Below are 12,872 nucleotides of genomic sequence, written 5' to 3'. Positions count from 1 at the left end.
ATCAATTTCAGTTTAAACTGTATTTGGACACAATTATGGTCAGTCTTCATCCATCTGAAGAGACCTTTCATTAGTCACCACACCTCAGCAATACATTTCAAGTAGTTCTTTGCTGAAGCTGGATGAACTTGACTCATAGACTTTAATAAAAAAAAAGATTAATTGCATAATTACTTTTTCTGGCTTGATCCTTTTCCCATACATTCAAATATAATTCCTCAGTATTCCTCAGTACTTTTTATGCGTTTCATTTTTTATCCTCCATGCCGACTGGTGGCGCTGCTTAAAGCACCTCAACCAGAGCCCAACACAATCCCCCCTAGAAAAAGATGTTTGATTCGCTTCCTTTGTTGTGATAGTGAAAATACAAATCGTACTGCTCTTATCTTATATCCCCGCTTTTAAAATAAGAAATCAAACAGCTGTCTTCCCTCAGTATTGACCACCCGCAAAAATGAGTGGCGGAGTGTATGGCGGAGGTAAGGGCGATTTTGGAGGGAGAATCAAATGAATGAGTTCGCCACGTTTATGAGCTCGCTAGCCATCAAACTAGCATGACATGATTATTTCTGCTTTAATTCAGTGAAAATGAGTCCGAAGTCAACGTTTCAGATTTTTATGCTTTGTAGAATGCAGCATACAGCAGAATATTGAGCACGCAGTTAATAAAAATAAAATATTGCGTGCGTAGTTAATAAAAATACAATTTGCTGGACGATTTACGTAAAGTAATAGACTTAGATATTTTTGATCAACGTTATACGAGTTTGTAGACTGTGTGTGTGTGTGTATATATATATATATATGTATGTATGTATGTATGTATGTATGTATGTATGTATGTATGTGTGTGTGTGTGTGTGTGTGTGTGTGTTTTAGTTGTATCCTCATCTGTTTCTTTTTGGACGTTGAATTGTTTCTTCACAGATGAAGTTGGAGCTCTCGTCTTTGACATGGGCTCATACTCAGTGAGAGCTGGTTATGCAGGAGAGGACTGTCCCAAGGTGTGAGCAGTTGGATGAATATATCACCATATATGGTGATCAATCTGAAAAAAAAAAATGAAGCATGTTATTTTGTGGTTTCTAGGCTGATTTTCCTACTGTGACCGGTGTGACTCTGGACCGGGAGGATGGTAGTACACCGATGGAGACGGATGGAGAGAAGGGAAAGAGCGGCACCACCTATTACATCGACACTAACCAGCTCAGGGTCCCGAGAGAAAACATGGAGGTTATGTCACCTCTCAAAAACGGCATGAGTAAGTGTTTTTATATGGGTCAAAGTCATCAAAAGTTTAATACAGCTTTTATTTTATTTTACAGCTTATTTATTCTGTACATTAAAATGTGTCCGGTTAAATTTTTTTTTTCTGAGCAAAAATAATGGCTATCATACTTTTTCACCACGATTTACAGAAGACACACACTAAATTGCTATTCAGTGTAACAGGAGTTCATATAGCAAAACCAGAATTATTAAATTTCCAGTAAAACCAGAATTATTAGATGTCAGTAAAAGACTATTTGTGCAGCCCCCCCAAAACCAATTAATTGTCATTTTAAATCTTTATGGATCTTCGGCTTCGCCACTGTCCTTTAAACCACTAGGTCTTACCCATTTGTCAGCAACGATATTATTATATAATAACTTTAAGTATGGTAACATTTTCTTATTGTTTTAGGTAAGTACAGGTCAGAATAAGTATTGCTTAATTTTTTTGGTTTGATTTATGTTATGCTGAACTACAACGGAACATTATTATTCCATGCATTTTTTGACAATTTATTTTGTTTATACAAAGTTTATTTGAAACATTAAAGTAGACACTTGCATTTATGTGTAATATGTTTATATATGTGTAATATGTTAGCAATCTATATAAAATCACTTTCGTAAATGTACTTAAATGGGAGTCATTTGTGTGTGTGTGTGTGTGTGTGTATTCCTGCTTTAACACGCATTTTCTTTTGTTGTGAAGTTGAGGACTGGGACAGTTTCCAAGCCATTTTAGATCACACCTACAAAATGCACTTCAAATCAGAGCCCAGTCTGCATCCAGTCCTGATGTCAGAGGCCTCGGTATGTTGATTTTCGGGTTATAAATCCAATCTTAAAGATTAAATGATATATGTGCCATCTGCTGGGATTCTTCAGCTTGACTCTGTGACCTTGTTTTCTTCATCTTGCAGTGGAACACACGAGCAAAGAGAGAGAAGCTGACGGAGCTAATGTTTGAGCATTACAACATTCCTGCTTTCTTCCTGTGTAAATCAGCTGTCCTGTCTGCGTATCCTTTATTTCAATTGGCTGACTAAAGTTTCAGATCTTTGTGAAATGAGTTGCATTTAGAACAGTTTTTCTTTTTTATAAGAGGGCCTTAAGATTACTTAAAAGGATTTAAAAAAAAGACCGTTTTAAAGACCATCTGGATGTATGTAAGTGTTATTTCTAGACCTGGAAAAGACATTATAATTGTCTTTAATTTAAAGAAAATCCATGGCTTTTTTATGGTGAATATACATTTTTCAAGCTCTAAAAAATGTACTGGGAGAAAATTGAATAAAAATATATTTAAAAATCCTTATCGAGTAAACTGCAAACAGCTGGAGAGGTCATGGGGCCTGATTATTGTTGTGGACAATGGGGGCCTTGGAGTCAAAAAGATTGAGAACAACTCATTTTTAATTTCTTCATTGGTGGTGAATGCATATCCAGTCAAAAAGAATGACTGTAATCGATTTAAAAGGCAAATTTGGGCAGTATATCCATTTTAAAGCATCGTATGAGACAGTAGGAAAATACATGAAGTGTTAAATCCTTTACTCAGCGTTCCAGGTTTGCTAATGGACGGTCCACAGGTTTAGTGCTAGATAGTGGATCGACACACACAACTGCTATTCCAGTGCATGATGGTTATGTCCTACAACAAGGTAATTCAAAACACTTTGTAAAACCAAAGGTACTTAGAAAAAAAATTCTATCAAGTAGAAAACTGAAGGATTTTATATAGGAGATATTGTAATGCTGAAGTTGAATTGTGTATAATTATGTAGTACAATACATAATTTACATTTAATTACTTAGTCTATTTACATATTTATTTATTTTTTCTAATCTATGAATAATAAATAATGTAATAAAATATTTTTATGTTGTTGATGTTTCTATAATGTATGTTTTATGATCTTTCAGGCATTGTAAAGTCTCCTCTTGCTGGTGACTTCATGAGTATGCAGTGTAGAGAACTATTTCAAGAGTTAGGTGTTGAAATCGTGCCCCCGTATGTGATTGCATCGAAGGTGAGGAATGCTCAGGTTCATTCTTTTCAGTCATATTATTGTCTGTTTGGAGGCTGGGATGCTCATTACATTTCTGAGGCGGTGGGGAATAGATGAAATGTTCAAAGAAAAGTTAATGTCAGTGTTTTGTCATGAAAGGATACAGTTCGTGAAGGAACTCCAGCAAGTTGGAAGAAGAAAGAGAAACTACCTCAAGTTACCCGTTCATGGCATAACTATATGTGTAATGTAAGTGAGCATAGAGGAGAGTTACTGAACCAGCTGAAGTGCATTCATAACACGTATTATATAATAAATGTTACTACCTGTCATTTCAGACTGTCATACAAGATTTCCAAGCCTCTGTGCTACAGGTGTCAGATTCATCCTATGATGAACAGTAAGTTCATTTATTTTCATGTTCTACTGTTCAAAAGTTTTGGTTAATTTTTTTTTTTTTATGTTTGAAATCAATACTTTTATTCAGCAAGCACACATTAAATGAATCAAATGTGACACACTAAATTTCAACATTGGGTAAATTTTGATTTATATTTACATTTAGATTTCAGATGTTGTGTGTGTCATACATTGATGTTTACCATAGACCTGAGAGTAGTATTCATCAGAATATGCGCATAAAAAAAATAAAAAAAGTACATGGGGAGTGAACATTAGCTTGTAAAAAATAAAATTGTTTCTGTCGGATGTTTCTTAGTTAACCTGCTATTTTTCCCATTTTAATGTGAACTGTTCCAGTTCTTGGTTAACAAATGCTGTTTTCTTTCCAATTAGTACATATCCATTATAATTTCCATCAATGTATTTATAGTAGGACTTTCCTGTGACAAACCATTTCTTGGTGAGGGTCATTTTAGTAGCCACCAACAGTATATTCATTCATTAGTATCTGTTTTTCTCAATTCTTGAGGTAAATATTTAAAGGTCTTACTTTCTGGGGTTCATTGCACATTTACAAATGTCTCGCAGAGCATTGTGTATCCAAAAATCTATGTTAGCTGTACAGTCCCTGAAAATATTTAGGTTCCCACAGTTTTTCCAGCAAATAGCAGTGTCACTAAATTCTTTACAGCTAAGTTTGATCAATTTCTGTGAACTGGTGCACTTACATTGATTCATTTTCCTTTCTTCCTCAGATATACAGTAGTTATTCCTCCTTCCTTCTCCAAGCTTGTTTTAAGAAAATAAGTTGAATGCTGAATTTTCCGAATTAAAAAAAAAAAGTTTTATATATACATGCGATAATTCTATCAATATCTGACTTATATCCTTTTCTAAATTAATCTACTAGAGAATTTGTTCTTGTATCTGTAGGTACCAGTAGAAGTCCCAAGTAACATTTCTGTGTGTTTCAAATCTGGGTTGTCTCCTAATATATTACATAGAACTGTTATTCCTCTAGTTGTCCAGTTTCTAAATCTAGTATCTGATCTATTTGTCATAAGATCTGAGTCATTTAAACACCATTTGAAAAGCACCATATTTCCATCTAATTTATATTTTTGTAATAGATTTGCTTATTTTGCCCTTGGGTTATCAGTAATATTTATATTGTAAGTTGCTATGAGCTAGGGTTGCCTGTTTGGGAGTGGAGGATATTTTCTCCTCTTTTTTTTTCCCACTGGGTCTCATAAAATGGATTACACCAACATATCATGACTCTCATCTGTGCTGCTAATAATAATCTCTTAGAAAAGGGTAGAACACCCCCCCCCCCCACCTTCTTTGGCTAACTACAACATTTTGAGATGAACCCTAGGTTTTTCACCTAGCCGTAAACACAGTGGGTATTGAAAAGCATCACCCCCTTTAAAATAATCACATTTTGTTGCTTTGCAGGCTGAATTGAAGACAGACAGTTTTTGTTTTATCCAGAAGTATTTACTCAGTGGAACTTATAACATACAAGTGAAAGATATAACACCAACATGTTAGGATAAAAAAGCCACTCCTCAAGAAAGGCCACATGCAGTCATATCTGAGCTTTGCCAAAACGCACCTTGATTATTCTGAGGCAGAGTATGTTTGGTGGAAATCCAATACAGCTCACCATCCAAATAACGCGAAATACCTTCAAATTCTTGAGGAAAATCTGCTGCCTTTGTTGTAAAGAAAAGTCTTCTCTGTCTTGTAAAATAATGCTCAGGAGGCAGAGTTCCAGAAGTCAAAATGAGACTTTATTGCAAGAAGACAACAAAGTTGAGATGCCTGCAGAGCAGCTGAATCTTTCACTGTCCAGACTCTTATCTTGGTACAGTTTTGTTATTTGTCACTGTCCAATGAGTATACAGACCATTCTTTGATGCATCTTTCCCAGTACTTTCCACAATTGCTTAGCTAATCTGTTTTCCAGAAGATACATTCTCTTATCTATTACTTTCTTGGTGCCCAAGGTTGAAAAGGCATATACATTTTAGGATTTTAATGAGTTTCACACACATTATCTATTTCCTTTTTATTTATTTTCTTATTATCTATTTCCTATAATCTCATCCTGTGGCATCACCCATCCCTGATACTTCCTTCTGTATTCTCCAATTATATTGCAGTCAATTAAACCATGAGGCCTACACAGTCAGTCAGTTTGGCATTGAGGCCTTTAAATGCACCCAGCTCACATATCAGGCAAAGTAACTTCTTCAAATGTTTTCTGTAGGGCAGATACAATATTTCATCACCCTCAGCCAGACAATTGTCTATGGGAAGAAGGTTTACCTTCCAATATGACAGTGACCCAAAGCACACAGCTAAACTGAGCGCACAGTAGTTGAAGGAGAAAAATGTGAATGTCATTGCATGGCCCAGTCAGAGCCTAGACTTAAACCCCATTAAAAATCTGTGAAATGACTTGAAGACTCCAGTCCACAAATGCTCACCATCAACTTTAACTGAACTTGAGAAGTTCTGCAAAGAAGAGTGGGCAAATATTGCAAAGTCTAGATGTGCAAAATTAGAGACAAACCCAACCGACTAAAGGCTGTAATAAAAGCAAAAGGTGGTTCAACAAAATACTGACGTATATCTTGTCAGTATCATGCATTGTATCTTTCACCTGGATGTTATAAGTTGCACTGAGTTAATACAGCTGGATAAAACAAAAACTGTACGTCTTCATTTCAGGCTGCAAAGCAACAAAATGTGATTATTTTAAAGAGGGTGACTTTTCTATACCCACTGTACATTCATTAAATAGATTTTGGTTAATCGCTATCAGTAGGGTCTGAAATAGATATCAGTCTTTTTCATTTTAAAGGATTTGATCTTTGAACTGAAACTGAAGAAGGGAAATAAGTTCCATCTTGCTATATCTTCCTTAAAAAATGTTTTTAATAAATATGAAAGCAACTGGGTTTATCTTTATTTTTACCCTGTCAGTTTGATATGACCAGTTTGATGATATGATCAGTTTAGATAAAAAAATCAATAGGTTGCCATTAGTACATCAAAATACTGTTTAACAAGATACTTAATTTTCTCTAATATTAATCTTCTTAATATCCTCATTTTCTTGTAATATATTGAGTGAGTTGTTCCAAGTATAATGCAAAGAGTAATGTGACCATGTACATGGGAAAATATTTAAGGCCAAAAATCATATCCGGCCTCCGATAAGGCCAAAAATCATATCTCTGTATTTTTTTGGCTAAAATATATCTCTGTATTCTCTACATTTTCTATTTGGATTTAAAAATACATATATATTTTTTATATATATTTTAAATAACATTCCAATATTACATTAAAAAAGATTTTTAAAGCAGAAGTTCAATTCAGTAAACTAAAAATTACAGTAAAGGAACACGAGCACTGTTTAATTGCATTTTATTTTTGATGACCCCATTACTGCATACTGCTATTAGAAAATACACTCACTCGTAGGTTTAATATTCACAATTATTGCACTCCATCTGTTTGGCGCCACACAAAACTTCTGCAGAGAGTCTGCGTGAAGGCTCCTGAGAGCAAAATGGAAATATTACCTTGACTTTCTAATGTTTACAGTTGGAGAATATACCAGTGAAATGTAAATTATGCACTGAGGAAAACCATGCAAATAGTGACTCTGTCAGCAGTACATGAGTCTGTCAATGTCTGAGGAGGCAAGCCGCTTTAAACTTCCAAGTTAATTATGTCTTCTAGCCCTTTAATATAAAGCATGTCTCATTTTTAGAACATATTGGATTATGCACTGTCCCCGCAGCAGCTCACTTTGTCCACTTCTGTATATCGATAAAAACGGTATTGTCTCATACCATATTGCTTATAAAAAATATATTGAAAAATCATACAAACGTTATATACCACTCATCTCTACTAATTGCGGATTTTAATTAGTCTTCGATTATGTCAGCAGCATTCATTCTGTTATTTTGCTGGGGTAACTCTGGGGAATTCAGATAAGCATGAGTTTGAGTTGCACTTCCCCCTGGAACTAAGAATATACTAGAATATAGAGTTTTATAGAACACCTTTTGTTCTTGGGAATCTAATTCTATGAACTATATTTTCAGCTGTTTTTTTTCCTCTCAGTTTCCATGCCAGTATTCTTTTAGAAGCAGATCCGCTTTCATAGGAACTCTGTTCCAAACAGTAAAGACATTTGTAATGTGACCAATAAAATTAAATTAAACTCAAATCAAAGGATTCTGAAAGAAATGTATGCTGGTTTACTTAAAAATACTAAGCAGCACAAATGTTCTTGAGCACCAAATCCACAAATTAGAATGATTTCTGAGAAACTATGTTTGTGTAGAGTAATGGCTACTAAAATTTATCAATTGACTTTTTGGGTATATGCAATGCTTATGATCTTAATAGAAAAGAAAAACGCCACACTGTCACAATTTGTCTTATACAGAGTAGCTGCCCAGATGCCCACCGTTCATTATGAGCTGCCTAATGGGTACAACTGTGATTTCGGAGCTGAAAGACTTAAGATCCCAGAGGGTCTTTTTGATCCTTCAAACGCTAAGGCAAGAAATATCCTTCTTACGTTGTCCAAGTGTCTTTATGAAATGCTAGTTTTTTTTTTTCTTACGGTATCTTAACATTTTCACAGGGTCTGTCAGGGAATACCATGCTGGGAGTCAGCCATGTTGTGACCACCAGTGTTGGCATGTGTGACATAGACATTCGACCAGTAAGATTTTAAAACACTGCTATACGTCTACATTTCCATGTCCTGCATCTCTTCCCACATTTTTTTTTCTTTTTAAAACAGGGTCTGTATGGCAGTGTGGTAGTTACAGGAGGAAACACTCTCATCCAAGGCTTTACAGACAGACTTAACAGAGAACTCTCGCAGAAGACACCACCAGTGAGTGGCACATTTTATTTTGTTATTTTCGAGTGTCGGGTGGGTCTCTTGAAGTGTTTTGTTGGTTTATGATAACATGAATTGTTTTTTGTCCTCTGCAGAGTATGCGTTTGAAATTGATAGCCAACAACACAACTGTGGAGCGCAGATTTAGCGCCTGGATTGGGGGCTCTATCCTCGCGTCTCTGGTGAGTAGTGTTCATTACGCCTATCACGGGATCAGATTCGAACTACACAATCGTTGTGGCAAAAAAATTCCACGCCAACAATATTATTGCAATATCGATAGAGATTTGACCAAAAACTAATGCTATCCATCAAATGCGTAATAAATGTGTTTATCCCTTTTGATCGATGAATCCCACTCAAAAAGTGAGTTTAGGGAGGCAGAGGAACTGTTTTGTAACTGTTACCATAACCCGTTGTGAGAACTGTTAATTGGCACTTTTAGACTGGGGTATTTAACACACCATCTTTTTTACAGAATCCAAAAGAACTGACTTCTTTCAGGTGCAGTTTCATTTCTACCCGTCATGTCCTCTGAAATGATTTTGTGTGGCAGAAGTAGCGACACTGCATTGTTGTCATCCTTTTTCCATTTTATCTATTCTATTCCACTAGTGTGCAGTACAGGCACCTGCTATGTCGGGAGTGTCAGCCAGCATTTACGCCCAGTTACTGTCACTCGGTTATTTATGATATTAGATGTATAGAATTTACACTTACAATTTATTTTTCTTTTTTTAAATAAAACCACCATTTAAATGTTCACCATAGCATATTCCCTTCATTTCAGTCTAGCAACATCACAATATATACTAATTATGGCTCTGTTTTTGTTACTTGTAGGGAACTTTTCAGCAAATGTGGATTTCAAAACAGGAATATGAGGAAGGTGGGAAACAGTGTGTTGATAGAAAGTGCCCTTAATCAGTTCCATCAACACCTGGGTGCCTTCAAAAGGAGAGGAAAGAAGAAGAAAAGAAAAAAACAACAACACCATCAACCACCACCTAGTAGAAAAAGCCTTCTTAGTGGACTCAGGAACTAACAAGGACACTTACTGTTATTTTTAGTGCAAACAAACCATATTTTAAACAGTCTGACTGGTGACATGGTTGCACTCTTTTCTACTCCACTCAGTATTTTCATAAATCCCATTTGACAACAAATGTTTCTGACCACCTGTATAATTAACAAAGCAACAGTGACCAGGTTGTGTTTTGGTACATGGAAATTATGTCCTTCAATTGTATCAGTGCTTAGAACAGGTGAAATTGTTTTTGATTTACGCCACTTTGCCATTTCTTAAATGCAGCACAGGAAATAAAGTGTTTATGCTTTTAACAATTGATCGACTGTTTTGGGAATAAATAGTTTTTTTGTTAACTTTTCTAAATTTCTCTCATATTACTTGAAGAGGTAAAATTGCTGATGTATTACATTTGTGTTTAAACTTCTGCTCTAATCTTTAGTACATTTCAACTTGTTAATTCAGACTTGCACATTGGGGAAAACCTATATTTAAATGTGTCCCTTAAATTTATTCATAACCCAAAATCCAAAACCTTTGGAGAAAAAAAACATACTGTGTGTTGAAAAGAGGATATTAAATGTGAAAAGTCTTTCCAGTGATCTGATGCAAGTGCAGACTTTTTTGGAAACATTGTTGCAAGTCCTTTTTTTGTTTCTCTTTTCTCTTTTTTCGTTCCGTATTTTGCTCCTCAGGTATTTTTCAAGGCCCAACCTAAAATTCAGAACAGCAGAAATAACGTTACAGTGTATCTAGGAAATGTCATTTTTCATAATGTAACATCTGTTAGCATCAACATCTATCAGACGGTTGAATAAATCATGTAAATAACTATTATAAGGAGGCACATGGAGGGGAAAAATAATTCAAAGCCTTTGTGTCCACACGAGAAATTGAATTCAGATGCAACAAAGGTTTGTGAGCGAACATAAAATCTTAAATATAAAAATCACATTTCCAGGTAATTTTAATGGGGAAACATGTTTCTGCTGACTTGTAAAATTCAAGACTTGCCTTGTGTAAGGGGCAACATGTGATGGTTCAAAGAATCGCCGCCTTTTGTATCTGGAATTCAGAAGTTACATTACACAAACACAAACTTTATGTGTACAGGAGAACAATCTGCCAAGCATTTACTCATTTGGTTTGTTTACCAGAAGATTTTGCCAAAAACATTCCTGCACCATTCGCCCGGTCTGCCCCCCTCTCTTGTCCTGTCTGGAGCAAGCGCAGAGAATCCTCACGCTCTTTCACAACTGTGTCAAGACGCTTCATTGACCTTTCAACCTGTTAAAAGAATTCAGAATTTTTATTCATTCATCCAGGTACACCTGAAAAATGTCACATGCACAGAACAGCCACAGATTCACCATGTATTTAAATTTCTCAAGCTGTCATTTCCTTGAGACAATCATGAGTCAAACAATACAGCAGATAAAACTATGCAGGCAGTGTAAACATGTCCCTTCAGAACAGTGGTAAAATATTTAATCAAATTCAATTATCATTGAATACTTGGATCAAAAATATAGTTTAATAGTACTTTTATCAAATATTACAATTTAAAACAATTGTTTTTCCATTAAAGTTAAAAATGAAATGTATTCTGGTGATGGCAAAGCTGAAGTATGAGCAGACATTACTCCTGTCTTCAGTGTCACATGATCCTGATTCCTGCTCAACAAACATTTCTTATTATTATCAGTTGTGTTAGTTAATTTATTAATGGAAACCATCATATATGTTTTTTTCTTCTTCAGAATTCTTGTATGAATAAAAAGCTTATAAGAGCAGTGTTTATTATTATTGGTAGAATTTTCTAACGTGGAATTCTTTACTGTCACTTTTGATCAATTTAACACATATTTGCTGAATAAAAACATTAATTTCTCTACTGACCCCAAATTTAAGCGGTAGACTGAATGAAATTGAAACACATTTCATACTTTTTTGAGGCGCTCTGGACTGGGCATTGCAAGGCGCTGTCGTTTTGCCTCCTGTTCTAAAGTGAGTAACATGTTCTTTTCCTTCAAGGAAACACCTGAAAAATAAAAATAGGAATGTGGGTTAAAACTTATTTCCTTTTTGATTTAATAGTCTTCAAACTGTAAAAACTACTAATTTACCAAAGTTTGTGTAAGTCTTACTTTTCACTCTAAGCTGTCTGGCAGTCCATGGAGCACCTATGAGGTTCCAAAAATCAGGATAATTAATTAATAACACAGTGTATTATTATCAACTGATGATGGTAGATTACTGACTGTATCTCAAAACCTAGCAGGCTTCTTATCTTGTCAGAGTATTTGGACACTGAATATAATGCTGTCATTCAAGGTTTTGAAACAAAAACTAAAATTTATAGCAACAGTGAACAATAAAAACTCAGGCAAAATCGTATTTAACATGGTTGGTAACGTACCTGATTTAACTGTTTGTTCACCCCAGTTCTGTTAGGTCCACTTCTGACGCATGAAGTGTGGAGAGCTCGGTTATTCACGGAACTTCTGAACCACCACGAGTCATACATCCGTCTAAAGTACGACAAATATGAAAACAATTTATGTTAAAATTATGTAAATAAAATGAATAGGTGATATATTAAATCATGCTTCTTTTATTAAGGTAAAGACACTATCAGGATGCACTGACATTTAAGCCCTACATATAATCAGCGAGAAAAAAAATACCTTCGTTGACAAGAATTAAGTTAAGAGAAGGCTTGAGTCGCATATTGTGTGTGTGTGTGTGTGTGTGAAGAGACTGTGACGACATGTTGAAATTGTCTGCAGACAAGCAGCAATCAGGCAGCTATGCTAGTAACGGCCGCAGCCATCTTAACAATTCACGGAAGCAAGCGTGCAGCGCCACCTGTCGGAGAGTACTATACATTAACAACAAGACATTTCTCCAATTTGAAACTTTTTGCACACATATAAATGGACAATAAAATGTTATCAAATAAAATCTGCTATTTACATTAAAACGATCTTTGCGTGTAACTTTGTGCACCTTTTTTCGAGTGTTTATTTTTTTTATTTTTTTATTTTTTTACAATTATTTCATGATCCATCAGTTATTTTGCTACTTTCCAAATGATTGTGTATATATATTTGATGATTTTATCTTTTTAGACTGATAATTTAAGCCTCTTTATATTATTATCAATACTTTTAATATGTGTAAGGAATAAAATGATTAGAGTAGTACAGCAGACTGAAAT

At 35.0% G+C, this 12,872-nt stretch overlaps 1 protein-coding gene and 1 pseudogene across 1 annotated transcript; one reads left to right on the top strand and one right to left on the bottom strand.

Annotated features, from left to right (window-relative positions):
* Positions 1-307: 307 nt before the first annotated feature.
* On the top strand, positions 308-9,971 carry LOC132151872 (actin-like protein 6A). Its single transcript, XM_059560354.1, has 14 exons — positions 308-479; positions 928-1,004; positions 1,090-1,261; positions 1,982-2,082; positions 2,193-2,290; positions 2,839-2,933; positions 3,196-3,302; positions 3,441-3,530; positions 3,620-3,681; positions 8,161-8,275; positions 8,362-8,442; positions 8,524-8,619; positions 8,721-8,807; positions 9,469-9,971. The coding sequence occupies exons 1-14, from the start codon at positions 455-457 to the stop codon at positions 9,547-9,549; spliced, it is 1,287 nt and encodes a 428-aa protein (XP_059416337.1). The 5' UTR covers positions 308-454; the 3' UTR covers positions 9,550-9,971.
* Positions 9,622-12,179, bottom strand: LOC132152249 (large ribosomal subunit protein uL29m-like; annotated as a pseudogene).
* Positions 12,180-12,872: the final 693 nt, after the last annotated feature.

Source organism: Carassius carassius, chromosome 10 (assembly GCF_963082965.1).
Source record: "Carassius carassius chromosome 10, fCarCar2.1, whole genome shotgun sequence".
Classification (NCBI taxonomy): Eukaryota; Metazoa; Chordata; class Actinopteri; order Cypriniformes; family Cyprinidae; genus Carassius; species Carassius carassius.
This window is presented reverse-complemented; position numbering and strand designations above follow the sequence as displayed.

What these genes read in the sequence shown, in the direction of transcription:
- LOC132151872 (XM_059560354.1), top strand. Translation starts at nt 455, where the DNA reads ATGAGTGGCGGAGTGTATGGCGGAG. An exon ending in ACCTCTCAAAAACGGCATGA is followed by an intron (nt 1,262 to 1,981) that starts GTAAGTGTTTTT and finishes TTTGTTGTGAAG; the next exon opens with TTGAGGACTGGGACAGTTTC. An exon ending in GGCATAACTATATGTGTAAT is followed by an intron (nt 3,531 to 3,619) that starts GTAAGTGAGCAT and finishes CTGTCATTTCAG; the next exon opens with ACTGTCATACAAGATTTCCA.